General features: G+C 49.4%; 9 protein-coding genes across 9 annotated transcripts; 6 read left to right on the forward strand and 3 right to left on the reverse strand.

The window, feature by feature from the left end:
- Positions 1-173: 173 nt before the first annotated feature.
- P175DRAFT_0427250 (putative C2H2 finger domain protein) lies at positions 174-1795 on the reverse strand (the record flags this gene model as incomplete). Its single annotated transcript, XM_040893223.1, has 2 exons — positions 174-1608; positions 1707-1795. The coding sequence occupies 2 exons, from the start codon at positions 1793-1795 to the stop codon at positions 174-176; spliced, it is 1524 nt and encodes a 507-aa protein (XP_040755799.1).
- A 474-nt stretch (positions 1796-2269) lies between these two features.
- P175DRAFT_0449885 (HECT domain protein) lies at positions 2270-6820 on the forward strand. The gene is made up of 3 exons (XM_040894450.1): positions 2270-2618; positions 2682-6393; positions 6472-6820. Exons 1-3 carry the CDS (start codon positions 2416-2418, stop codon positions 6592-6594), a joined length of 4038 nt encoding a protein of 1345 aa, XP_040755800.1. The 5' UTR covers positions 2270-2415; the 3' UTR covers positions 6595-6820.
- A 32-nt stretch (positions 6821-6852) lies between these two features.
- Positions 6853-7971, forward strand: P175DRAFT_0430065 (uncharacterized protein; the record flags this gene model as incomplete). Its single annotated transcript, XM_040893404.1, has 1 exon — positions 6853-7971. One exon carries the CDS (start codon positions 6853-6855, stop codon positions 7969-7971), a length of 1119 nt encoding a protein of 372 aa, XP_040755801.1.
- Positions 7972-8283: 312 nt separating this feature from the next.
- P175DRAFT_034408 (uncharacterized protein) lies at positions 8284-9805 on the forward strand. Its single transcript, XM_040892894.1, has 4 exons — positions 8284-8631; positions 8759-9103; positions 9181-9340; positions 9423-9805. The coding sequence occupies exons 1-4, from the start codon at positions 8596-8598 to the stop codon at positions 9710-9712; spliced, it is 831 nt and encodes a 276-aa protein (XP_040755802.1). The 5' UTR covers positions 8284-8595; the 3' UTR covers positions 9713-9805.
- A 611-nt stretch (positions 9806-10416) lies between these two features.
- P175DRAFT_0489532 (uncharacterized protein) lies at positions 10417-11656 on the forward strand (the record flags this gene model as incomplete). The annotated part of the gene is made up of 9 exons (XM_040895743.1): positions 10417-10440; positions 10545-10632; positions 10729-10739; positions 10782-10829; positions 10908-11022; positions 11062-11113; positions 11200-11239; positions 11285-11377; positions 11489-11656. The coding sequence occupies 9 exons, from the start codon at positions 10417-10419 to the stop codon at positions 11654-11656; spliced, it is 639 nt and encodes a 212-aa protein (XP_040755803.1).
- An 809-nt stretch (positions 11657-12465) lies between these two features.
- Positions 12466-14182, forward strand: P175DRAFT_0553692 (uncharacterized protein). The gene is made up of 2 exons (XM_040900504.1): positions 12466-12632; positions 12692-14182. The coding sequence occupies exons 1-2, from the start codon at positions 12611-12613 to the stop codon at positions 14050-14052; spliced, it is 1383 nt and encodes a 460-aa protein (XP_040755804.1). The 5' UTR covers positions 12466-12610; the 3' UTR covers positions 14053-14182.
- Positions 14183-14186: 4 nt separating this feature from the next.
- Positions 14187-15967, reverse strand: P175DRAFT_0553693 (glycoside hydrolase family 43 protein). Its single transcript, XM_040900505.1, has 2 exons — positions 14771-15967; positions 14187-14653 (listed from the first exon to the last, which is right to left on the reverse strand). The coding sequence occupies exons 1-2, from the start codon at positions 15580-15582 to the stop codon at positions 14350-14352; spliced, it is 1116 nt and encodes a 371-aa protein (XP_040755805.1). The 5' UTR covers positions 15583-15967; the 3' UTR covers positions 14187-14349.
- A 5893-nt stretch (positions 15968-21860) lies between these two features.
- On the forward strand, positions 21861-23767 carry P175DRAFT_034708 (uncharacterized protein). The gene is made up of 7 exons (XM_040892909.1): positions 21861-21942; positions 22005-22254; positions 22328-22527; positions 22593-22904; positions 22958-23089; positions 23154-23259; positions 23320-23767. Exons 2-7 carry the CDS (start codon positions 22116-22118, stop codon positions 23538-23540), a joined length of 1110 nt encoding a protein of 369 aa, XP_040755806.1. The 5' UTR covers positions 21861-21942; positions 22005-22115; the 3' UTR covers positions 23541-23767.
- A 586-nt stretch (positions 23768-24353) lies between these two features.
- P175DRAFT_0513397 (hydroxyacid-oxoacid transhydrogenase) lies at positions 24354-26083 on the reverse strand (the record flags this gene model as incomplete). Its single annotated transcript, XM_040898744.1, has 3 exons — positions 25532-26083; positions 25423-25481; positions 24354-25360 (listed from the first exon to the last, which is right to left on the reverse strand). Exons 1-3 carry the CDS (start codon positions 25951-25953, stop codon positions 24354-24356), a joined length of 1488 nt encoding a protein of 495 aa, XP_040755807.1. The 5' UTR covers positions 25954-26083.
- Between the last annotated feature and the right edge of the window lie 295 nt (positions 26084-26378).

The raw sequence follows: 26378 nt of genomic DNA on the forward strand, positions 1-26378 counted from the left end.
TAAATAGGTACTATATGAGAATCATGGCATTTGTGGATGTACATTTGTATGTACAATACATGCAATGCAGCTTTCAGAAGAACCAACTTTGGATTCTATATGGACGGCAAGCAGGCTAAGAAATCGTAGTGAATCCTCGCCGATAAGGTCATGAGCATAATATAATGTGTAAACTAACCATGATTTGATTGTGAATGGCAAACGGGGAAAAAAAAAAAAGCCAGGAGAAAATGATTTGAGAAAACCTCGTAAAAACTCATCACCAAAGTCGCAATGTAGATAGGATCGTATGCATGCAAGGGAAAAAGAAGGGGAAGAAAATCACTGGAGGAGGGGATCCTGGAAGGATTGTTAGTCATGTTTAGAGAAAGACAGAAGACAAAAATTCTTACCCTGAAGTGCTTTTGGTTGTTGGCTGCCCGTTGGACACGAGCTGTGTATCTTTGTTCTTGTCGAATGGCACGAGTGCGCTCCTTGCGCTCGGTCTCGACGACCACCCGCTTTTGGTCGCCCGTAACGCCAATCATGCCCGTACCGCCGTTGGCACGGCTGACGACAGCACGGTTGAGGTTGCGACCGCGAGGTTTTTGTTCCTCCTCTATCTCGCCATTGGCGATTGCAAGTTGACGCTCGACGCGTTCCTGGACACTGGGGTAGTTGTGAAGGTTCTGGCGGAAGTACTTGGCCAAGGAGCGGTGGCCGGCGGTGCGACCAGAGGGCAAGTGAAGTTCATACTCGGTTCGGTAGACCACAGGGGCGTTCTTCATGTTGTCTGCTTCGTCTTCATCCAATGAGGAGGCAGATGTTTCCGTTTCCCAGCCGTCCTCATCTCCATCTGAACCCGAGACCTTGACACCTCCATCTTCGACCAGTTCACTGGACTCATCCTCATCTTCATCATCGGAATATGTGCTTCGGAAATCGTAGTACTGGCCAATCTCGATCTGCTCCTCCTCGGTTTCAAAGGCGATCATGCAGTGGCCCTTATCACGCATGTGGGTACGCGCGCCAGCAGGGTTGTTTCGAACGGCATGACAATAGAGGCATTCATTATTCTCGTTGATCTTCCGGTACAGATAGTGAATTAGGCCTTCTAGATCCGCAAGATATGACCTTTCAGGAATGAACATGCCGTGGCTCTTAAACATGTGCTCGGTGTTTTCTTCAATGCTGGACGCTTCGATGTTGCAAAACAGGCAGCGGGAAGACGAGTACTCGTCATCTCCAGTTGTTTCCTCTTCCTCCTCTTCCTCCTCTTCAATAGTAGCCTCCTTCAGGCTGTCAGTAACCTTAGAAACATCTGCCTCTCCAGAACGAGATGTGTTGATTGGTTCACCAAGTGAGAAGGTTGAGCTCATGACAGATGATGTGTCGTCAGCATGGTCCCTGTTCATTCGGACTTCGCGGGCCTTGTGTTTCGAGCTCTTCACATGGTTCTGGTACGAGTTCTCGCTGTAAAAAGTCTTCTGGCAAGCAAGGCAGGTTTTCTCGAAGGATGCCTTGGCGGCGGCGGCAGTGGATGAGGCTTTAGCGGCCAGGACCTTGTCATTGAAAGTTTCCTGGGGAACAGGGGGCAGAGAAGCCACACGGCGCTTCATATTATACAGACTAGAGAGTAAAGGAGGAATCAGCATTTTATTTCCGGGTACAAATCTGTGAACAGTTTTTTTTTTTTTTTTTTTTTTGTTTGGGGAGGAGGGACCGACTGCCAATCTGTGCGCATATGGTCGCGCTGGCCATCGCTGCGGCGAAACGCAACAAGACAGGTATTACAAGTATACGGTAGGTCATCCATGGTGTTGATAAGTGGTAGAAACTCCGAGCAAGCTGGTTGTATGGTTGGGCGACTGTGGGAGGGGGAGAAAAGATTCAGATTATGAGGCGGGGTGGAGGCGCAGAAAAATTGAACTCGCGCTGGCGTATCAGGCAAGTATCAAAAGAGAACAGTCAACAAGATATAAGAAAAAAGATGAAGTTCTCTCAGATTCTATTCGAAGACTCCGACCTCTGAAAAGACTCAGAATGAGTAATACAACGATCAATCATCACTTTTCGCTGATTGACAAGAGTTTCTTCTGGACCGCACAAATTCCTCGCCTTTCCCTTTTTGGCCGGTATGACGTTGGTGCACGTGCTTCTACGCCAGCCCGTGGGATTACATAACCCATAGGATGACTCATCAGAATCACGGGACTAGAGCGGTCTTGGCATTGACTTTCGGGGCCTGAGGTGTTATCATCAACGTGATTAGCGATCAGTGGAGGTGATCCGAAGCCAGTCGCCGTTACCACCGACAACTTTCCATCATTCGTCGCATCTCAGTCTTCGGATCCTATTACACATCAATCCAGGTCAAATCCCTTCACGCGTCGGATCCCCTCTTGATAGAAATCAAGTTATGTGCCGCACAACGAAATGACTCGGCTCCGCGGACCTTCCGTGGGTTCCTACGAGAGCTCTCGTGGTGGCATTGACAGATCTCAGTGTCATCGGTCCAAACTCCCGCTGAATTCCCCTGACATTATCTCCCAGAATACTGTCGATGTTTCGGATCCTGCGCAGGTCTTATTGTGGTATCGTGATGAACGTCGACGGCAGTTTAATCTCTTGGTTAGAAGGTGGGTCTATACATGTATGCCAATTTCGGCCAGGGGTGGTTCCTAATTCTGCTGCGCCTTTAGATATAAGAACCAACTTCTCTACGGATGCCAAGATCCCGGTTGCCAAACCCCAACCTGTGCCAGCTATCGGAAGAGGGTGACAGAAGGGCCGTATCGTCGTTACACTGAGCTAAGCGCCCGGACGCTGGCTTGTTACCTGGCGAGCTTAGACGATGCGGAAAGTGGCCTTTGCCGCAACGCCTCTCGAGTACCGTCCGAACTTGCTTCCAATGATCAACAACGCCGGTCGAAACGTCGCAGCCGTGCTCCTTCCACTCCAGACCCAGACCTGTCACGGAACCGTTTAGATCCCGCCGCAACAGCTCCGAGTTCTACTGGGGGCGAGCTGTCAAGCGAATCCTTGGTGAATGAGAACAAGGGTTCTCCTCAGTTTGGAGGCGATGCTGTTCAAAGCTCATTGGTAACCCAGGGGTCATTAGGGCAGGCAGCGCCTTTGTCTGAGCCGAAGAGCACTGTTAATCAGCGATTGAAGGACCCTAAGTCGTTTACTCAAAACCTGTTTGATACTCTCTCGCTGAGGATGATTGAATGGTTGCCTCTTCGCCGCTCTCCTACCGCATTTGACCACGAACAGGAGCGCGCGTTCCGTCGCCCTAGTTCTCGTGCGCCAAACCCAGAAACATGCCAGGCACACCTCGACTCGGATAAGGACCAGCCCCAGCAAAGTCGCCATCGCCCATACCGCCCTGACGGTGCAAACCCCCACACACCGTCATCGCGCCATACAGGGAGTCAAACAACTGCGGTAGAATTGAGGCTTCCCAATCAACAGATCAAGCGCCTATCTCTCACGGAAGCGGAGCTCCGGCGCCCTAGTCCGAGATCAAGTTTGGATGAGAAATCGCATCCAGAGCTTAAACCAGCAAGGAAACTTTCGGTCAGTGCCCATTCTAACGCTACTCCCGATGGGCTTGTCAATATACCCTCGCCACCCGCGTTGAAGCATCGTGCCCAGAAGCATCGCGGCAGAGCGGCCGGTGCCGATGGAGGCCGCTTACATGATAAGCCCAAGAAGGAGAGGCGAGTTTCTTGGGACGGTGCCAAATTCCTGAATGACGTTCAAACTTGCTACCATGATTCTACTCCTGGAGCAGGGGAACAACCACCGTCTGAGGTTCAATCATCTGATGACAACCGTGTAGAACTTCATGGCCAACACCATATGCGCGATACCACATCCATTCAATCACTCACACATCTCAGTACTGAAATAGTTGACGGGCTGAAACAGATGCTAGTTCTGTCAGATGATGAAGCACAAAGATGGACGGACGAACTGGCTCACATGGAATTCAGTGGCAGCTTTGAGGACACTGAGTGGCGATACGCCACATTCCGACAACGAGCAGTTTTTAGATTTATCACGCAAAGTGTTTTCTATGCTCTAGGAAACGCTCGACAACTCCTTTACTCGTTTCGGGACAGTGGTATTCCCCCAAACGAATCCAAGTCGAGTAGAGCTACTCCTAAACTCAACCTCGAACACCTATACCCCTCATTGCGCAAACTGTTCTCCATCTGCCCGAGGGATATCATTTTTCATAGCCTGTGGAATGCCTTGGAGACGTTGTTTGTACCTCCGAGGGAACTATCGTCGTCTGGAAGAGGCTCTAGGCGTTCATCCTGCCATTCCAACTCTGCCATGCCAATGTCGGGCCCTATAATTGTCCGCCGTGGATCGGATTCGCCCCATCACCAATACGTTTCAGATGCAAATGCAGCAGATGTTGCTACTGTGGCACTTTTTGCCTTGGCTTGCTCCCTTCCTGAAATAGATGCCTCTACCTGGCGTGGTATGATTCGCATGCGGTCCGCTGGGGCTGTGGCTACCAGCGCGGATATGGAGAAGTTTTCTGTGAAAGATGCCCAGATAGTTATTGAAGCTACTGATATCTTAGAACACGAGCTGGCTCTTCGGCTGGCTGACCGTCTCGTGCGTGCTCTCACTGCACGATTGGCCTTCCACGAGATCTCAAAAGCTCGCCGTGGATACGTTCAAGAGTCGTCGAAGCGTAAAAGCAGCATTTTGGACCTTATTGTTGACAGTCTTAGCCAGCAATATGAGCTCACAACTGGGAATTTAAATAATGAGGAGCAAGATTTGCGTTCACCAAGCGTTCCCGCAATCATCACTGAGTGGCTTCGTACCCTTCTAATGAAGGCCTGGGATGGAAACCCGGAAATGTCCAAAAGTAGTTCCGAGGGAGGTGTTGTGCAGATACTGTCCGCCCTTTATAAAGATCGAAGTCGGCTTGGCCTGACGGCGGAAGACTTCCACACCCCGTTCCTTTCGGAGAGACTGGAGCCATTGGAGATGCCGGTGCAATGGATGGCACGAGTTCCCAGCAATAAGACTCTGCATCTCTTATCTCACTCGTTCCTCTTTCCGCCTTCTGCTTTGGTTATATACTTTCGTGCGCTGAATTATTCTGCTATGTCTAAGTACTATGAAGCAGCTATGACCACTACGCGACATGTGACACAGACTGCCTTCGGGGCGATAGAGATTCAAGATGATGTTGGACTACTTGCTCGAATGAAAACTTCGATGAGTACTTATCTAGTGCTCATTGTCCGACGTGACAACATTCTCACTGACGCCCTAAATCAGCTCTGGCGTCGCGAAAGGCGAGAACTTATGCGTCCGTTGAAGGTGCAGATGGGTATGGATGAGGGGGAAGAAGGCCTTGATCATGGTGGTGTTCAACAGGAATTTTTTAGGGTGCTTATGGCTGAGGCTCTTGATCCGTCCTATGGAATGTTCACAATGGACAGCCGAACCCGTATCTCCTGGTTCCAACCTGGCTCACTAGAGCCACTTTACAAGTTTGAGCTTCTTGGCCTGTTGATGTCCCTGGCAGTCTATAATGGCCTCACTCTCCCCGTGAACTTTCCGACAGCCTTCTACCGCAAACTTCTCGGTCTCAAGGTGAAGCACTTGGATCACATCCGGGATGGCTGGCCGGAGCTTACCAAGGGCCTAGACGAGCTTCTGTCCTGGGATGAAGGCGACGTCGGTGATATCTTTATGAGAACATACGAGTTCAGTTTCGAGGTATTTGGCAAGGTTGAGACGGTTGATATGCAGAAAGTCAGTAAAGATGCTCCCTGGCCTCTCCCATATTCCCAGTCAGGGGGCACCCAATTTCGCTACTCGCCGCCCCCTTGGTCAGAGGTCTGCCGTTATACAGACCAGGCGAATCTTAGTCCCCCGTCATCCACGGTGGCCGCGACGACCGATTCACGAGGAGAGGCCCCCAAGTCGATTGCTAGCTCTGTGGTTTTGCAATCACCAACACCACCGTCCGATGAAGCTGCTTTGGTAACCAACGAGAATCGGGGGAAATTTGTCAACGACTACGTCTTCTGGTTGACGAACAAGTCGATCCAAGCACAGTTTGAGGCATTTGCGCAGGGGTTTTACACGTGCCTCGACCGGCCGGCGTTGTCTATATTCACCCCAGAAGCGTTGAAGACCGTAGTGGAGGGGATCCAGGAGATTGATATAGCGGAGCTAGAACACCATGCACGATATGAGGGTGGGTTTGGGCCAAGTCATCGGGTGATTCGAGACTTTTGGAGCGTCGCTCGCGAGTTTCCCGCAGAGAAACGGGCACAGCTTTTGGAATTTGTCACGGCTAGTGATCGGGTTCCGGTTAATGGGATTGCGAGCATCATGTTTGTGATTCAGAAGAACGGTGTTGGTGATACTGTAAGTGAAGCGCGATTTCTTTTCTTTTTTTTTTTTCTCGGGGGTAGTGAAGTTGTTACTGACAGGGTATTATTCCAGCGCCTTCCCACGAGCCTGACGTGTTTCGGGCGCCTACTTCTACCCGAATACTCGTCGAAGAGCGTGCTGGAGGAAAAGCTGAACAAAGCGCTCGAGAATGCGCGGGGATTTGGGGTTGCGTGAAAATGGGCGGACTTTTCGGGCTGCTGGAGAGGCATTAATTATTCTTATCAGGAACCGGACTATAAGTTCTTGAGTTTTTGTATATACATTCCCCGTCTCTCCCCTTTGATGTCAATAATTGGGAGGTATTATTTTGGCTTGGACAGCGACCTTCGTACAGCAAGTCTATATAAAAAAGCCTCTCGTCAACTTTGCCCTTGACCAGTACTATACACGAGCAAAAATGCTCCCGGGATATCTTCTTCCATCCGTTTGGCAATGGGATATACAATACATACTTGGTTAGTACACAGCCACCATCGGGGCCGGTGGACTCTGGTCGGGAAAGGCCCATTACATCTGGCTCAAGGTCACAGCCACGGAGGCGAGTGTCTTTCCTGGCCCTTCACGATTACGCTGCCCACAAGGCCGGATCATTCACTGGCACTGGATAATTCTGGCACCGAGACCTATCTGCCTCTGAATACTCTCGCCGAACTGCCACTCCCTGGCACATTTTACTCCTTTAATCATGGCTGGAGGGTTAAATCGGAAGGCTTTGTAGAATACTACCTCGAATGTGTGCTCAGTTATAGCCGTGGAGGAGGCTCGCAGGAGACTTGCACGGCCACGTTCCCTCTCTTGCTGCAGCATCCCTCGTTGGAGAATCCCATATCTCGCAGCTCTCAGCTCCCCCAACAACACCTGTTTCAGCATATGGTCCGAACCCAGCGACTGCTACCGGGAATGGAGCATGCCGAATTAACATTGAAGCAAAAGACGCAAAGGCTGTTTCAGTCGTCCAAGGTTCCAACATTCGGGTACAAGGTTCAAGTCCAGTCACCCCGTGTGATCCAGCTTGGAAACCCCTCGCCAATCCCATTGGTGATCAAATTCTCTCCGGACCCCAGCACGACAAGCGAGGACATTCACAATACCGTCCAGAAGGTCCAACTGAACTCTGTTCAGATGATCCTCAAGTGCAAGACTGTTGTCATGGCCCCCGGAAATCTCGTTCCCAGCCGGACTCATTACGATGACCATTCCTCTACCTACGACCTCGGCTTGGGCTCGATTTTCCAAGAGTTCGAGACGCCCTTGGTATTTGACTCGAGCAAGGAAAACCAGGAGAGTGATGTTGGTGAATTTCTCCATCTGGTTCTCCATCCTAGTGGACTGCAGGCAGGGGACCGCCGCCTCAGCACGGGTTTGTCTATTTGCCCGGATTTCGTCACCTGTAACATCAAACATGGCCACTCGTTCGAGTGGATGCTATCCTTTTCTATCGCGGATGAAACACAAGCGACGAAGCTATCTACATCCGTCAGAATACTGGGACCGGCTTTGGGCAATCCTAGCCCACCTGAATACTCTGAGAACCACCAACATAAACCGTGAAGAAAAGAAGGAATGACGAGAAGTGGAAAGCATCTAGTTACTGTTTTCCACGTTCTTTACTTGAAAGGCTGCGTCTCACTGGTTACGCTTGCAACAGGGGGATATGCTTTGCATGGAATAGAACGGTTCATATTTCGTATCTTTGATTCGCGTGCCTCAGCGGTCTCCGTGATGGACTGCGTGGGAAAACACGACCCGGCTATACGCTTCTGGTGGCAGGGTTCCGATATACATGAGTAAGTGGAGAGATAATTTGGGTATATTCGTATCCTTTCATAATGTTAAATCAAATACATAGTATAGTAAAATATGCCACATATACTCCAGACTCCGGACATCGTCCCTTTATCTCGCGATAAAAACTCGTTTCTTGTCAACCAACAAAGTCCCCAGTTTGGGCCACACGGTGAAGTTATCATTGTTAACTAATGACTCATAACTGACTCCTGACTTCATCTCTGAAATCTTTCCTTTCCAGGCTTTTCTTCTTCTTCTTCTTCTTCTTCTTCCTACATCCTGCCCCGCCTACCCCGCGTTTCCTTCTTCTTCTTCTTCTTCTTCTTCTTCTCATCCTCGACTCGACACTCTTCAGCTCAAATCATCTCATCTTTAATCTCAATCATAATGCCACCCATCATCCATTGTGTTCGCCACGCTCAGGTATGCCTCCAACCAAACGGAATCCAAATCCACCTTTTTCGTCACCAGGGGCAAAAAAAATTCTAAATTTCCAACCCCCCTCCAAAACATCAAAAGTGACTAATCTTCGATCTTGACACCCAACTAGGGATTCCACAACCTCTGCACTGCCAACCACACCATCCCCGACCCTCTCCTCACCGATCTTGGAAACGAACAATGCCGCAAACTCTACAATACCTTCCCCCGCCATGACCAGGTCGACCTCGTGGTCGCCTCCCCGCTCCGTCGGACCATGTACACAGCCCTGCAGAGCTTCGAGCCAGTTTTCAAGGCCAACCCAGACATGAAGTTGATTCTGCTGCCGGATATCCAGGAGACCAGTGATGTTCCTTGCGACACGGGCACGGACCCTGCCCTGCTACAGAAGGAGATTGACGAGAAGGGATTGCCTGTTGATGCGAGTTTGGTGCATGAGGGGTGGAACGTGAAGGCATGTCTTTTTTTTTTTTTTTTCTTTCTTATTATTATCGAAGCATGTTTACTAACAATGGGTTTTCCGTGGTTTAGGAGGGTCGCTACGCCCCAACCAACCATGCCATCAAGGAACGCGCACGCGATGCTCGACGCTGGCTGAAGGCTAGACCGGAGAAGGAGATTATTATGGTTTCCCACGGCGGCGTCCTACATTATTTTACCGAAGACTGGGAGGACAGCAGCCAATACCAGGGTTAGTTGTGCCTGTACTTGCTTTTCCCCTTGAGGACCAGTGTCGATGTTAATCTCTCTCTCTCTCTCTTTTCCTGAATTAGGAACCGGCTGGACGAACACCGAATACCGTACCTACACTTTCACCGAAAAGATCGATCTCGATGACCTGGAAGGATACACCCTTGAATCAGACAACGCCTCTTTGGTAGAGACCATTGAATCGCGCCAACGTCGTGGCAAAGACGGACCCATGATCGATCGCGAGCAACAAAAGACATTGTACAAAAAGGGAGTCCAGGGCTGGGACGACCAGGGCTTGCAGCTTAGCACGGCCGAGCGCGAGGCTGCCAAGGTCCCGCAGGGCGAGGAGGTGAACGGGGTGCGGGTATAGACGAACCAACGAACTACGAGAGGAGACGAAGAAGAACAAGAACCTGGGTTAAAACATAGTACTTTGTAAAGATGCTTGGACATAGATCACAATAGAACAGTCGACTTATCGCAACGGTATATAAAGACCTTGTCTCATTATGAGTCTGAAAGAATATTCCGCTCGGCCGAATCCTCAAACAAGACATGTTACCATGTAACAATGAATTCCTTTGTTTCTCCCCTCCTCTTCCTTGTGAAACAGAATTGCAGTGTATCTATCCCTGCACCTATTCCTGCAACCATTTATCATTCACACCAGCAAGAGCGAAAGACAGAGACAAAGAAAAAGGGCAAGGGCAAGGGCAAGGTCTCAAGAATGCATATTTTACAAATTCAAATGCATTAATCATCCACTGAAACACAGCACAAAGATGCAAGTCTCCCTTTGTTTGGACCTCGTCCGGGTATAAGAAGTCGATGTCGACCTCTACGAGTTCTTCTCATTCATCAGCAGCATCCAAGCACAAGGGGGAAAAAAACAGCAACAGTACAATACTTGCTTGTTCGATATCGACTATACAAGTACTAGGTACCTGTAGGTACTAGTAGTGCTAGTACTACCAAGGCACCTGCAGCAGGTGAGCTCTCCGCCAACCATGAATGCTAATTATTTCTCTTAGGATATGTATGCATTGCATACTTGATCGATTCTAATATATAATAATGCATACAAGGATGGATACTTCAGTAAGTGATCCAGCCCTGACCAAGCTAACGAAGACAGACACACCACAACACTATGATATGTGTCAAGATTCACTATATATATAAATATATATACACACCACTAGTTATCAGATCCGAACCCTCTCGACTACTCGAATGCGAAGATCATGGATATATTTCCACTATATCAAACCACAGTACACTATACAGCAGGTATGTCTTCTTCTCCCTGGCTCCCAAAGGCTGACGCATACAGAATAAAGAAGCCAGAAACCGGAAAAGAACCCTGAAGCGATAACACATCACCAGTCCCTGTCAAGGTAAGTCTTCTTTCTCGTTTAGCGGTAGGTTAACATGTACAGGCCGAACCGCGAACAAGGCGAGAAATTCCAGCATATGCATATGCTATGGTATGGTCCCGGTACGGTGGTCTCTTTCCCGGGGTTTATTCGGTGACTTTTATAGGACGAATATCGACTATCAACTAGGTATCAAATGCCAAACATCACGGTCTTCAAGGTGCGTTCTGTTCTATCTGGTGTTTGCTAACATTATTGAATGAGGGTATACATGATATAAATGAAGAGGACAGGGCAAATCCAGGTATGTTTCTCTCGTGTTTATATTGGCTGACTTGGGTAGATCGAAACGGCTACACTTTATATCATCCAGAATCTATTTTCCCCCATCATAGGTGAGTGAATACTCTTCATCTTCTGTCCGTGTACTTGCTAATTCTCTCATCTGATGGGTGGGATCATTGCTTTTCTTCACCTTGAGGTTTCGGAATGCTCGAAGAGTGCCATATCACTTGGAAAAGGTACGTGTCTCAACTTGGCCGTGTTTTGATTGATCGAATCTACAGTCTCTTCCCAAGTTCATTCAAAAGCTGGAAGAATTCCCGTGGCTGTCTGAATGCTTGTCTATAAATAGCGCGGACGAGCGACATACTGCCCAAGTACGTAGGCAGCGACATGCATGACAACAGATTTCATAACGGTCATGCATGCGGATCATATCTCGTTTCGCACGCTGAGACCATTTTCCACCGTACTCCGGCCTGTATTAGGCAACCGAATTTTGTTCTCTTGAGCTTGATGCCGGAGCTATCGATGCCACATGGAAGCCGCGTGCGATCTCGGACCATCCCGCTATAGACTGGCCACTCTTGATGGCATGCCGTGATCGTCTCCGGAACGCGGGAGCATGGTGTTATTCCCTGTGTTTGAATCTTTAAAGAGGCTTCTTTCTGGACGGTGCGGTATGCAGAAGGAAGACGCGGTGATCATCAGTCACCTCACAGGCAAAAGGGAAAGAGGGCAAACCTGGCCTCGAACTTTCGCTGCTATGGGGAGAGTACGGTTCTCTTCGATTAGCATGTCCACTGCACTAGGTCGAGGCTAGCTGCTAGACTTTCATTATAATCCTGAAGCGAGATGTTATTTTCTGCATTAAAGAAAACAATTCAAAGATGTTCAAGTATTAGAATATGCAATTGAACCATATAATTGAATGTGGGTGTGTCTGTGTTTTGAATCCTGTAGGGTTACGAAGCACCCAATAGTTAACTAGTTAGTTAGTGTGTACTGAGTACGTACATATTGACTCCGCCATGGATAGACGAGGTTGCAGATAAATGAGCAAGGGTCGTAAGTCCCTGACATTGGCCCCTGTACCTCATGGTCTAATGAATTGAGCTCTCATATTGGCCTGTTTGTCAAAGGATTTAATATCGCAATATACGAAGCTACTCCGTATGTTGACCCCAAGAGTCCCGCAGCTCAGCCTGGCCGCGAGGCTGATTCAAGCGGGGAATTGATTTGTTGGAGGCTTTGCCAAGGCACCAGAGTTTCAATGAAATGAGGACAAGCTCATGCATGCATTTGCAAGTTGACGGATTAATTGATTGATTTATTTGGTTGCCTGTGAAGCATCGGCTATTTTTAGTCTTAGCCAGAGGGGCGCAGTCACAGCCTGAGGCACCAATCTGCCCGGCAAACCTGCTGCGGATTTGGCTTCGTCATGCTGCAATGGCCCCAGTATAAACTGCCATTGCTTCCACCGTCTTTCGGTTGTTCCTATGGTTAATCCAATGGCATTTCAACTATCGTGGACCGGATTTGCCACCAGTGACCTTGCTACCTAAGTCGTCGTTACCAGTCGAGTTCTACGTTCCCTGCCGTTGATCGAAATGCTCGACGAGAATCTACCGAGTATGTCCCTCGTCCACCAGTCACGGAAGAGTTGCCCAGGAAAGAGCTAACAAGGCCAGCATTTTACCTCAAACCCGGCCAGGAGACTCATCTCTCGACCCTCTATCTCCTACAGCATGGCAACGAACCCCAGCCCGCATACTCCTTCCGATACCCGGACCCCTCTTCCCCAGACTCTAAGAACCGCTACGCTGCTGCCCTCTACGACCCCTTCGTTCCTGACGTCGTCTATGGCGAGGTCTTGATAGTCCCCGCGTGGACCCAACAGACACTGTCTGTAGAGGCAATTCGCCAAAACGGCGGAGTAGCACCGCCACCAGAACCTATAATCCCCTCCCGGTTCACGATCCAGCTCTACAACCCTGATCAGCAGATTGTAGTGCAATACAAGCCCAAGACATGGAATACCCCGGCCACTTGGACATTTGAGATGCCACAGCTCAGTTTCCGCGAGCCGACGGGGTCCACCCTCGACCGCGCTCCGATCGATCCCGCCGTCGCAGACCTAACACCCAAGCTCCGCTTCAGCTGGCGCAAAGATAGCAAGTTGTCGAAGGATCTCACCTGCTTGCTCTTGGGGAAAACCTCTGCCATCCCCGAAACCAAGACTAAGAGCAAGGAGCCGGATATCACCATCTCCATTTTCAAGGCTTTGCGCGAGCTTACCCTCTACGAACCGAACCTTTATCGCGTGGAAATGGAGGATTTCAAGGGGCTAGAGGTTGTCCTATTACTCGGTGCTATCACTATTCGTGACGTCTACTTTAGTTCCCCTAAGGATGCGTTCCGTGTGTCTAGGCCATCCTCCGCGGCCGCCTCCCCTACTTCCAATTCTCCCACGACCATAGCCCCAGTGCAGAACACGCTACCTGCGGCCCCAATCGTCATTGATACGACGAACATTCCACCAGGGCCTCAGCCACCACTAGTCGAGAGCCCCCAGCTTCCGAAGCAGAATGAACAAAAAAGAAAGGAGGACGAACGACGCACCAAGAAACTCCTTGAGGAGGAACAAAAGGCCCGCCGTAGACGCCAGATGGAGATCGACAAGGAAACCAAGAGATTACAGAAGATCTATGGAGACGAGGAGAAGAAGGCGCGCGCGCAGACACCGTCCTTACCTCCGCAGCAACCCGCACTATCCGCGCCGCCCCAACCTCCGCGACCTCGTCCTGCAGCTCCTGCCCAGCGATATTATAACCACCATCATCATATGCCTCCTGTATCTCACGGAGGAGTGCATCCTTATGGGCAACTGCCGGCCCAGGCCCAGGCGTCGACGACGACATTATTGGCGCCGCCTCGACAGCAGTCGACGGTAAACCTGACGCTACAACCAAAGCGTAGCAGTTTCTTTGGATTCCGACGATCATCGGATGAAGGAAAATTATCAAAAAAGCGTAGCTCCATGTTTTCATAGCATTTCCCCCCCTCTTTCTTTCTTTTTTCTTTCTGCATTGATTTGTTTCTTACCATTAGTGGGTGTTATGTTGAGATACCAAGTTACCAGGATACCCCGGAGTTGTTGTTTTTTTTTTTTTTTTTTTTTTTTTTGGTGCTGTGGAAAACAAAAGGTGCATACGGAGTACATGCAGGGCATTCATTCATCCTGAGCAAAGCAAGGCTCGGGGCTACTATAAAGAAAATACAGCTATACGGATTCAGAATACGAAAGCCAGAATTTTACCAAAACCCCAGCTTAGTATGCTCAAGTCGGTCAGGGTAATAATAGTCTTCCTTTGACTCCTTCAATCGTGATATTCACTGGGAGGATGTTCCCATCCAAGTCGAACTCCATGCGATCGATACAGACTATACGATGGTCACGAGCGGTATCGTTCAGGTAGCGTCGATGATAGACGATATAGTAGTTCTCGCCATCGGGGGTGAAAACACTATTGTGGCCTGTCCCGGTGCCGACGTCGTCGTTGCCCGACAGGATCTTGGTCGGAGTACTAGAGAAGGGACCAGTCGGAGAGGCCGCAGTGACATAACTCACGCCGTAGGAATTATCGCCCCATCTGAGCCAATTAATTTTTGTAACATGCGTATACTCTCGAGGCACCGGGGGGGGGGGGGGGGGGGGGGGGATGTAAACGAAGAGTTTTTGGGGAGGGAAGAAGAAGGTCCTTACTTACCCGCCAACACTATACATGAAATAATACACCCCGTTGCGCTTCAACATCCACGGCCCCTCAACGTAATCCTTCGGCGTGATCTCCAAGTACGCGCCTTTCAAGCTCACCATGTCATCATTCAACTCGACTACAACCGCATGGCTCCACCCGCCAAAATACAGCCACACGCGGCCGTCGTCGTCGTCTTGGAAGAGCTGCGCGTCGATCGGCTCCGCGCCGGAAATCGTCGTCTCCCCCACTAGTGGGGTTCCCAGGGCGTCAATAAAGGGGCCCTCCGGTCGGCCCGTGGCTGATTTTGCGACGCCAATGCCTGCGCCGTCGCCGGCAGAGAAATACATAAAGTAGTCATAGTCATAGTCATAGTCATAGTCATGCTCATGCTCATGCTCGTCTGCGGTAGGGGTAGGAGTAGACCCTGGTTCCTGGTGCTTCGGGACCGTGGGGCCCCTGTTCTGGGGACTAGTGGAGCGGCGCCGTTGCCGACGACGCGCCACGGATGGCGCCCAGGCGGCCCGGTCGGTGGACCATGGGATGGTGGAGAAGTTCAAGACGGACGGATGTTTGGTCCAGGTGAGCAGATCGGGGGAGGAGAAGGCGTCGAAGAAGGTTTGGTCTTCATAGGCGGCCGAATACGTCGGATATATCCAGTACTGGCGGTTGAAGATGCGTGCTTCCGGGTCTGCGTACCAGCCGGGGAAAACGGGGTTTCCTGCATAGCCGTCTTTGGGGGTGGTGGTTGTACCGCGAAGAGGGAGTTGGGAGGTGGCTGCGGCAGAGGGGAGGACAAAAAGAAGGTGGAAGATTGGATGCATGTTTGGTCGGTGGTGTAAGCTGCTTTATGCGAGCAGTAAGAATGGTGTTGGATCCGGGGATGTCGATACGAAGGGGGGGGGATGGTGGTGGAGTTGGGGATGCAGCAGGCTCACTTCTTACACAGTCTGAGACTACGAGCACATTGACGGTATGCAGGACTCCGTACCACAGGGGTAAATGGAGTAAGAATTCAGAACTTCTGGTGGAAATCTGAGCAAAGTCGTAGGAAAATATTTCAGCTTCAAGGTCACACTCTTTTACACGTGATTCCAGCTATGTATTCCAGCCGGGTTGGATCTGCTTCTCCTCTCAATCTCTCCCATCCACCCTAGCAGTTTATCTGGTTTTTATCATACTGTTCTATTTATTCGCATCTGAGTCAATTCACATACATGCCATGGTGAACCCAAAGCACAAGTTCCGTATCTTACGCCCACGATCACCCACCGGAGCAGAACGAAAAGCATTTGGACTGGAGGGCACCACAGGGGATGACTGAACAGTGGAATGACCCATGCCTTTGAGTATAAGCCAGTTTTCCGTGTCGGTATCCGAAATACTGGAATGCGTGGGGTTTAGATACCTTCCTGGCTTATTACAAGGTGCTGAGCCGGACTATGCCCTTTACTGGCATACCATGCCTGGATGCAGCATATTTAGCAAATAGAACACAGTCCATGACCCTCGCGAGGGCGTATCAGGACCTCCACGGGAAGACTCTACAAGCCTTGCACCTTGCATACTCGATCCAAGATTGCTGAACTCAAGTCACTGTCGGATAGATGATGGTCGGGTACTCTCGAGTCTCGACAAAGAACTGCACGGCCCACTTTAATGGGGGATCCATAGCAGAGCATTTATTGGGCGTTTAAAGCTAGGCCCTCAAGGATCAACTCCTACAGGCGGCCAGCTGTTTCAGACTGCCTACCAACAAATTGTCTGTATGTAATATAAATCCTTCTGTCCCGGGTTACCCATCATTTCTTACAGAAAGCCACCCTTTGTGTTCCAGGGAAGTCGCCAGGACTACCACTTTGGGCGGACGCCTTGAAGCCGATCCGGCCGCTACAGCAAGCTGCATATCTGCTAACGTATCTGCGGAGTATGGCAAAGAAGCAATCATCAGCATTGAAAAGATTCGCATATGGGAGCGTATTATGTATGCAGTACCAACTACGCCTCCAAAAGGCATAAATGTCGGCTCCTATTCCAGATTTACCGAAATGGCCAATCTCCCTCCTATTTTGGCGTCGCTGATAATTTTTCAGTATACACAAAACTATGTATAACTATACTCTGGCACATCTGCACGGAGCACCGGAACCACTACTCCACGTGGAGCTTCCTAGCTGGCTCGGAAGGAATCCGTCCAAAGGACATGACTTGGATTTTCCGGCCGCAACCCTAACCGCAGTAAGCAGCTAACAGGTTGTATGGCCAACGATGAGCCTTTTTTTTTTTTTTTTTTTTTCGCAATGTCGATCACTGACTTATGTATTTCATTCGAGGCCGTGGCGTACAGTTGGAGACACATTCATCCCTCAGCGTGGACGAAGATTCATGAATCAGCAGGGCAGAACGTCCGTACGTACGTAAGTATTCTCTAGTGAATTCTCTACAACTAACTGTTCTTTCGTACAGTTTCAATCAACCAAGCTAATCTAATCATGGTCTCCGTCTCCGTCTCCGTCTCCGCTACTCTAGTAGTAACTAACTAAAGCCCAATGCCGGCATTTTGCAGCTATTCAGAGACATCCCAACCTATCACGGGAAGGAAGAAGGATCTACCTACTTTTAACGATATGCGGCTGCTTTACTGCTGTTACTGCCCAAGACGAGCTTGATTGATTTGCTCTTAGCAGTCAGCGCACGCGATACAATGAAGTACACCAACTGCCTAGTCCGCGAGGTACAGTAGGTATAGGTAGGTAGGTAGGTAGGTAGGTAGGTAGATTTATATGTATGATGATAGGTATTGACAGTGTGTAGATGCGAGGGAGGTATACTATCCACACACTTCTACATTCTATTAATCAGGTAGCAAGTGATGCGATGATGTACAGCGTAATCAGTCCAACATAACTACCTAGTAGGTATCATATCATATTCGTGGACTCTTCTACCCCTCTAGTTTCGTCGATCACTATTGGAAGGTTCCGTTGTCTCCACTGCATGTATATGTATGTATATGCCTAACTATATGTACCCTGGTCAATATTTGAACGGATCGACATGTTTGTTGTACGGAGTACGTGGGTAGGACGGATAGTAGGTAGATGAAATGATTTCATATACAGCATAGGCATGAATGCACCGTACCTATGTACATAGCTTTATGACATGGGAGGCTTTATAAACGACAGCGGAGCCCTAACGCGACCTAGGTACACACCCATACACACACTCATCTAGGTTCCTCCTGAATTCCCGGTTTCTTTTATGTCCCCTGAGCTAGCTAGCTGGAGTTTCGGTTCAGGTTGAAATAATTAAGCATATGGGGCAGCTAGAGCGAGATAAGAGGCGGACGGGGTTCACTCTATTCACGATCCCCACTGCGGGAAGCAAATACGAACCCCCTAAATAGTCCCCGACGGGTTTGATATATATGAACTTATGCAGAGACCTCTGACCCCAAGGGGACTTGTCGCCGAATGCAAGGCTGGATCTTTCTCGCGAGCCAAAGCGTCCGAGCGATCACGACTAGTAGCCAATCAATATCATCAGGTTCGCCCTAGCTAAATCCCACAGTGATTAGCGTCCTACAGAGTACTTCCGATTGAAGCAGTAGTTAGTCTATGGGCGACTGACTTTTTTTGCAAAGCTGAACTCGACATCAGGCTGGCGTGGTGGGGGCTGTTTATTCGTCTTTTATACATATGGGTCTCCCGTGTCCCAGCCATCCATCATTATTTTCGACCATAATATCAGCCTCCACTTCCATTATACCACCCTGGGATATTCTTTTTATTTTCTTTCCCTCTGCGGTCGACTCACGTTGATGTGGTGTTTCTGACTTCTTGGCCACTATGGGTGATAGCGCCTCTGCCGTACTCGATCTCCATGATGTTGCTCCGCCGGTACCTACAGTCCTGGAGGATGAGAGCAAAGGTGAAGTAAGGCTCGGATCGGAGAAGACCCTAGCGGCATCAGTTGCCTCGGAGGCAGACCCTGCATTGCCCAAGATTTCCGGAGCAATTGTAAATGGCGCTTTCGGCGATGTGGAGGCTATCCTGAACGATTCCGAAGATGCTGTCAACCTTCGATATGATTTTTTATTTCAAGGGGACACTGAGTCGACCCCCGGGGTCACCCCCCTCATACAAGCCGCTGCATATCCGAACCCTCGGATTGTGGAGTTGCTTTTAGAACATCAAGCAGATCCCAACGACCAAACCCCGTCCGGTGGCTCAACCCCCCTTCTTATCGCCGCCGAATACGGCCATATTGAGAATTTCGATATCCTTGCGCGCGCTGGAGGTGATGTGCACTATGTGAGTAAAAGCCAACAGGCTGTACTTTATCGTGCTGCGTACGGAGGAAACGCTGCAATGTGCGCACATATCCTTACCTACGATAACATGGATGTGGACGCGCGAGAAGAAGACGGCGTTACAGCACTCTACACAGCCTCAGAAAATAATCATGTTGACATCGTGAGGCTCCTGCTGCAAGATCACCAGGCAGACCCTAATATATCGCATAACGATGGATTTACCTCTCTTCATTTTGCCGCGTACAACGGGAACCTCGAAAATACGAAGCTGCTCCTGGAGCACAAGGCCGATCCAAACAAAACACGGCAGACGGACGGCGTAACCCCGCTGTATTTGGCCTCACAGAATGGACATACTGAGGTTGTCCAGCTGCTGTTGGATAAGGGTGCGGATGTCAACATAAAATGTACAGATGACGGGAGACCGGCTATTTTCATTGCCTGCGAGAATGGCCATGTCCAGACTATGGAGCTGCTTTTGAAGTATACTCAGGATGTTAGTGCGACTGAAACCAATGGCGATGGTACGGCGCTTTATTATGCGGCACGCAATGGCCATCTGGAAGTGGTGAAAACTCTGGTGGAATATGGTGCGGACGTGAATATCCAATGCAATGATGGATTTATGCCACTTCATGCAACCTCGGAGAAAGGTCACATTGATCTTGTCAATTGGCTCTTGGAACTTGGAGAAGGCAAGTTGGTCAATCGAAACGCAACCGCCGACCATAACTGGTCTGCGCTCCAACTGGCTGCGTCTAACGGACGTGACGAAATTGTCGCACGGTTGATCTCGGACGAGCAGGTCGATGTCACAATCCGCGACGATGAGGGCAGTACCGCGTTGTCTGATGCAGCTAGCCAGAATCATTATAAAGTGATGCTTCACCTGTTGAGAACAAAGGCTTATTCTCCCGAGGATCCTCTGAAATCCAAGATCTGCCTTGCAACTTCCTATGAAATTCCCCGGGTTGAAGGCGCTCTTTCAACTTTTCTTGGGGATTTAGACGAGAACGAAGATAACTCGGCAGATATTGAACCTGTTGTATTCTGGGCAGTCGTCAACGGGAAGACGGAACTTCTCGAAAAGTGCTTGCAGTACGAGAAGTGGGACGTGAGGGAATGGTCCCAAGGGCAACGCGCACCACTGCATGTAGCAGCTCGGTTTGGGAATTCCGACATGATTAAATGGCTACTTCAACATGGTGCCGATATTTCCGCGCATTCAGGGCAAGACTTGACCCCGATGCATGTGGCAGCCGAAAATGGACATCGCGCTGCTGTCGAGGTATTCCTGGATACCTGCGCTAAAAGTTTAACCGCAAGTTTCCCAGGAGATAAAACCGCCCAACTGCAAAGAATACAACTCATCATAAACAAAAATGATGACGGAGAATCGCCCCTCTCCTTGGCCGTGAAAGGGAGACAGAGAATGGTGGAAGAGCTTCTATGGGAAGAATGTCGGAAATTCGCAAAGAATAGCCCTGGCTTCAAGATCCCTTATTCCGTGGAGGCAGGGGAAGTACTCGAGATGGCCGCTCAGTTTGAAAGACCTGGAAATGAGGGCACCTTGCTGTATTTGATGGAACAAGGAGCAAAACCCAACGCCGCAACGGAGAACTGGACAGTCCTACACTGGGCCGTCTACCGATCCCAGCCGGTGCTTGTCTGGTGGCTCTTATCAAACGGCGGCCATTCGAAGCCAAAGGAACTGTCGATGGCTGTTGAAATTCTGAAGCTGAAGCCCAATCAAACAATAAATAACCTGCTTCACAACCCTCCTCCAATACTGGCGCACGTCGCCAACACGAACGACGATGCTCTTGTTCAGGCCCCTTCAGCCGATAGTTATCACATACCAGAACTCCAGGGAACAATAGTTGATTTCTATCGCACCGGCAATGAAGTGGAAATGCACTTCAACCAGCAGTCTCTCAAGGAAATCATATATGGCAAGGGCCCACAAGAAATTATGGTAGAGGCCAGAAGACAAAATCACCACGACCTCGAGGCACTCAAAGGATTCATTAAAACCGGTAAGGGGGTCCAGGACGAAACAAAAGCGAAGGGACCTTCCAAGTCCGACAACAGAAACGTTACCGGCACTGCTACAGCGCCTAAGCTAGGACAAAAGGCTGCAGCGGAAACAAAGGGCCAAGCAGGGAAGGGCCAAACCGAGCCCACAGGCGAGATTCGCGATGATGTCACGCAGGAGAGGGCCTTTGTGGGTAGGCGTGAATTTAGATGGGTGCATGTCCCTGTAAACGACGTAAGTTGGTGCCGATTTTAAAATGACTGCTAGTAAGAAAAAGAGGCTGACAGCAGTGCTCGTACTAGACAAAACTAGCCGAGGTAAGTCTCCATGCAAAACATGATCCGTGACAAAGGGAGCAAGCAGCATTTCTAATTTCAATCATTTGCAGGATCTTGTTACCCGGATTCTCGCGGATGGGGTCAAAACAGAAAAGGAACATCGGGAGTTGATCGCGTTCCTTCGAGAGAGCTGGACACAGCTAACTGCTGGCGGCAAGAAGAACTACATGAAACCGGAGTATTCAGTATGTCTGTATTCGCGCATTAGCCTGGGATGACTGCTGATGGTGGTTTGTGAATCGTGAAGCGGGAAGTAGTTGAGAGTGACATCCAACCAGAGACCAACGTACCAGCCCCGGTGGACAATACTGGACCGGGAGAGAGGAGAGGACGTTCTGCGGCCCCCAGGGATTATCAGAAACGTGCAGAATCAAGAGTCAAAGATCCTGTGGTACCTAGTATTCGCGAAGAGGAGGACAGTGGCAAGCACGACCAAAAGCCCAACCCGCTACCAATTTTGGCCAAGAGAGAAAGAAAACGACAAGCCCTTTATGTATGTATGCTTATTACAGTACTTCCCTTTTCCTCGGTTCTCAATAGCTAACAAAACTTTAGATACCCTATCTGGCGTGGGGGGAGAAGCCGTTAAAGACATATCCCAAACCGAATGAGAGCACTCAGAGGTTGTCATCAGGGAGGAAGTCAAAGCCAGTCCGCCATGAGACAATGACTCTTGACCAGTATTACTATGTTGCATTGCACGACACCAAATCCCGCGATGATGATCAAGTGGTCTCTCGCAAACTCAACTCACCGAATACCATCCTGGTGGTTGGCCAGTTATGGTTATGGGTTATCGATGAAAGTGAGTGACGGAGGCTGTTTGATGCCACGTCGTGTTAACATGACTATAGAAACCATAATTACGGCTGCAACAGATCAGTCGACTGGGTTTGTGGACATTGTGTTTGAAAATATGGCCTTCCGCGAGAACAACGGTACCTTCCAACGTCCCAAGTCGGTTGAATCCATGATGGAGTTCATGCTTGGTATACAAACAGAGCTCTTCATCAAGGATTTAAATCACATTGATTCCAAGTCGGCTTTAGATGTGTTTCGCGAACATATTCGAGACATGGTCAGTTTCTTAACTGATAATTAGCCATTCTGGCGGTTCACATTCTCACGAACTCTTGTGTACAGGCAAATGGCGAAAGTGGGCTTTACACCGATTTTGTACAGTCGCTGAAGGATGAAAAAAGCAGTGCGAACGGCAATTCTCCAGCTACTCAATACCATAATATCCTCCAGGAGGCCGAGCTTCTCCGGGAAATCAAGGACATTCGAGACGAACTTAACATTCTCATTGCCTTGGCTGTTGACCAAGAAACGGTATGGAAACAGTTGTTCCAGTTGGAAGACTTGGATAACCGTCAATTCCACGCTTGCACGCCCAGTTTGATAAAGGAAGACCTTGAGGATATGGCTTCAGAGGCAAAGACCGTCCAGGAATCAGTAAGCTTATCACAAGATCTGGAAATCAACGTCGTGCTAACCTGCATCTTTAGCTGGATAGCCTTTTGGACCTGAAGCAGAAACAGGCGAGCATTAAAGAAGCTGAGACTGGGCGTAAACAGGCTGAGGATACTGGGAAGCAAGCTAACACAATCATGGTCTTTACTGTGGTGACCATTATTTTCGTAAGTTCGAAGACGAGCGAGTTCCCGTGGATGTCCATTTTATCTTGCTAACCGGACAAAAAAGCTTCCACTCTCATTCTTATCCTCACTATTTGCATTAAACGTTTCCGACTTTCCACACCAAGGAGACGCGGTACTATTCCAAGGATGGTGGATTTTCCCGATTATTTGTAAGTCCTGTTATACCATCAAGATGTTATTATCCTCCTGGTGGTCCTAATTCCTACTAGTTGGCTGTTCCGCGGCGGTATCTCTCCCCTTGGTTTGGGTGGCATTCGACGTGAATTCAATTATACAATGGCACACCAACTTGAGAACGCGAAAGCCATGGAGGAATTGGAAAGGCGGCCTACAACGCGCCATTCGCGGTCTGAAAGGGAGGGCTCAGGGAACTTATAGCCCCACGCACCAAGTGCATTCTAATACCTCTGGTGATGTGCTACCTAAATAGTGATATTGGATCTGTCATTGTAAATCAGACGCTGTTCTCCTCGATATTCGGAGATGGTGTTGGAGACCGTGTATAACCCTCTTTATATAATGTTAGTTAGCAAGGAGAATCCCCAGAATCTAAGATTACTAGCTGAGTGAAGCTTGGACTCCGTCTATACTAACAGACAAGTCAACAATATTCCCCTCTCGAGTTCCTCTTCAGGTGGATATATATATATATATGTATATATACTGCAGGAAGTTATACACGTACTCTCAACTCCAATGTCATGCTATACACAACGAGTATATACAAGATACAAGATACACTCACAGACCAGCAAGGACGCCTGGGCGGCACACGCAGACGGCATGCGGCACTTGATAGCCAGGCCTGTTCCACCATCTTGTATATACTAGGAGCTGCCATGATTTTGGAATAAGAAATGGATTTATAGGGTGCACATATATGTATGGAATCTAGGAATAGGATGGCTGTAGATATATCTAGGCTTTTTGGGACTGTGCGGGACTTGGGGTCTTGCTTTGCTTTGCTTTGCTTTGCATCTGTGTCTGTATCTATATATAGCTATATCTTTCGCCTTCTTTTCTCTTTGTTTTTCCAGGGTTCATTTCAGCTGTATAGAACTTAAGGTATTGTTTTTTTTTTTTTTAGCTCAACTCACGTTGCTCTGTTTGGTTTTGTTTCTGGTATATTTTATTCGCTTTAGCGGGCAATTGGTTCGATGGACCAGACCATCGCAACACAAGACATTTTAGAATTTTATCTACGGGGAATACAATTGTGGGGGAGGGTGACGAGTGGTTATATTTAATACTGCATAGACTGTTCTAGTAGACGTCTGAGCTCATCCTTCTCAGCCTCCAACTCACTGCTGAGGTTGGGAGCAAGCATCAACACACGTCTTTGTGGTAGGGTACCCTCTACGAGCGACTCGATATCAGAAGGCTTGAAGCCTAGGTTCTTCAACCCAAGAGGCTGGTCGCCCAAATCCGCAAGGAACTTGGCCAGTGCCTCACCGAGCACTTCACCGGCACTTTCGCGCTTGACATTCGAGATGTCAACACCAAAGGCCTCAGCCGCCGCAAGATGGCGGTCTGGATTCGAGGCAGCGGTAAATCGGAAGACGGCAGGAGCAGTCACGGCAACCGTAACCCCGTGGGGAATAATCGGGTAGTCGACATCATACCCGGCATGTTTGTAGCCTGGGTTCTGGCTGGAGATGGGGTAGCTCATGCCGTGGCAGAGGTGGACACCTGCGTTTCCGAATCCGACACCAGCTAGTGTAGCAGCGAGCAGCATCTGGGACTGGGCCTCAAAGTCATCCGGGTCCTTGACGGCGCGAGGAAGATACTTGACCGTGCTGCGGAGGGCCTGGAGGGAGAAGATGTCGGAGATAGGGTTTGCACCTTGGTAGGCGGGGCGGTTGATGGGGTTTGTGGGGCGCGGGGTGCGTTCGTTGTAAGGGATTGCCGTCCAGGATTCAAGAGAGTGGCACAGAACATCGAGACCCGAAGAGGCATGCACTGCAGAAGGCATCGTCCGTGTGTTGAGAGGGTCACAAATTCCTAGCGTGGGTTTAAGGTTACGATGGGCAATCCCCGTTTTAGCCCCCTTGGAGACGAGGTCGAAGATGGCGGTTCCAGTGGTTTCGGAGCCGGTACCGGCGGTCGTGGGAACTGCGACGAGAGGTTTGAGGGCTTTTGTTACTGGAAGACCTTTGCCAATGGGGGCGTTGACAAAGTCAAGGAAGTCGGCTTCGGGGAAGACAGTGTATAGATTCATGAGTTTTGCGGTGTCGATGACCGATCCACCACCTGGAGAGTCAGCTGACTGGGAGATGCCAACGGGGTTGCAAAAGTTGTCTTGTCTCACGTACCAACAGCCAGGAAGGCATCTGGATTGTAGGGTTTGGCAAATGCAATGGCTTCCTTGACCCTGTTTCGTATATTAGAATTGCAATTTTTATCCAGTAATCATGGACATACGAGCTATCCTTTGGTTCGACCCGAACTTGGTCATATACTGTGAACTCAATCCCCTCACGAGACAGACCTTCCACAGCTTGTTTCATCGCGTCCAATTTGGCAACGTTCTTATCTGTAACAATGCAGACGCGTTTAGCCTTCATGTTTGCGAAGTCCATGCCGACTTCCTTGGTGGCTCCTGGGCCGAACCGGATACTAGAGGCAGCCATTTCGAAGGCGTACTCCTTCTCCCGTGAGGGGTCTGTGGGAGTAGCCATATGTCGACGAACATGGTCAGCTAAAGTAGGAGTTCTGGCATGGTGATGATGATGATTTGGGTTCGAATGACAAGGACAAGAAGGAGGATGTGTGTATTGTACGGTGCGCAGCAGATTGCGTGCTCTACTGGCCGCCGAAGGGGGTACACGGATTGCAGGGACCATGATGGGGGAGGGGGGGGTGAAGAGAGAAGAAGAAGAAGAAGAAGGGAGTAAATCACAAAAGAAATTCCGGAAAGGATCAGGTCTTATACGATGGTAGATGTTGGAGATGGAGATGGAGTCGTGGAGTCGGTGACGGTCCTGGAGTAACTACCTAGGTAAGTCCTAGTAGGTACGCGATCTGATCCGCGGGTTCGAAATGCGGGGGTGTTGATTCGGAGAGATGGCCGAGGCTGGCAATAAGGGATTATCTGGGGATTTTCTAGAGATTGAATTGTGGATCGAAATAAGGTACGGAGTAGTTCATTAAGTTATATGTATACATTTACTCACTCACTCGTAGTACTCCGTATTCTCTAAATTGTACTAGATCCTGCTAGTTAATAACATGGGTTGTGCCAGGTACCTGAGGTACGTATGTCTCTCGA

This window comes from Aspergillus ochraceoroseus (assembly GCF_002846915.1).
Source record: "Aspergillus ochraceoroseus IBT 24754 chromosome Unknown P175scaffold_1, whole genome shotgun sequence".
Classification (NCBI taxonomy): domain Eukaryota; kingdom Fungi; phylum Ascomycota; class Eurotiomycetes; order Eurotiales; family Aspergillaceae; genus Aspergillus; species Aspergillus ochraceoroseus.

What these genes read in the sequence shown, in the direction of transcription:
- P175DRAFT_0449885 (XM_040894450.1), top strand. Translation starts at nt 2,416, where the DNA reads ATGACTCGGCTCCGCGGACCTTCCGTGGGTTCCTACGAGAGCTCTCGT. An exon ending in TTTAATCTCTTGGTTAGAAG is followed by an intron (nt 2,619 to 2,681) that starts GTGGGTCTATAC and finishes CTGCGCCTTTAG; the next exon opens with ATATAAGAACCAACTTCTCT. An exon ending in AGAACGGTGTTGGTGATACT is followed by an intron (nt 6,394 to 6,471) that starts GTAAGTGAAGCG and finishes GTATTATTCCAG; the next exon opens with CGCCTTCCCACGAGCCTGAC.
- P175DRAFT_034408 (XM_040892894.1), top strand. Translation starts at nt 8,596, where the DNA reads ATGCCACCCATCATCCATTGTGTTCGCCACGCTCAG. An exon ending in ATTGTGTTCGCCACGCTCAG is followed by an intron (nt 8,632 to 8,758) that starts GTATGCCTCCAA and finishes ACACCCAACTAG; the next exon opens with GGATTCCACAACCTCTGCAC. An exon ending in ATGAGGGGTGGAACGTGAAG is followed by an intron (nt 9,104 to 9,180) that starts GCATGTCTTTTT and finishes TCCGTGGTTTAG; the next exon opens with GAGGGTCGCTACGCCCCAAC.
- P175DRAFT_0553693 (XM_040900505.1), bottom strand. Translation starts at nt 15,582, where the DNA reads ATGCATCCAATCTTCCACCTTCTTTTTGTCCTCCCCTCTGCCGCAGCC. An exon ending in TTCATGTATAGTGTTGGCGG is followed by an intron (nt 14,654 to 14,770) that starts GTAAGTAAGGAC and finishes TAATTGGCTCAG; the next exon opens with ATGGGGCGATAATTCCTACG.
- P175DRAFT_034708 (XM_040892909.1), top strand. Translation starts at nt 22,116, where the DNA reads ATGACTCTTGACCAGTATTACTATGTTGCATTGCACGACACCAAATCC. An exon ending in GTTATGGGTTATCGATGAAA is followed by an intron (nt 22,255 to 22,327) that starts GTGAGTGACGGA and finishes CGGCTGCAACAG; the next exon opens with ATCAGTCGACTGGGTTTGTG. An exon ending in GCGAACATATTCGAGACATG is followed by an intron (nt 22,528 to 22,592) that starts GTCAGTTTCTTA and finishes TCTTGTGTACAG; the next exon opens with GCAAATGGCGAAAGTGGGCT.
- P175DRAFT_0553692 (XM_040900504.1), top strand. Translation starts at nt 12,611, where the DNA reads ATGCTCGACGAGAATCTACCGA. An exon ending in GCTCGACGAGAATCTACCGA is followed by an intron (nt 12,633 to 12,691) that starts GTATGTCCCTCG and finishes TAACAAGGCCAG; the next exon opens with CATTTTACCTCAAACCCGGC.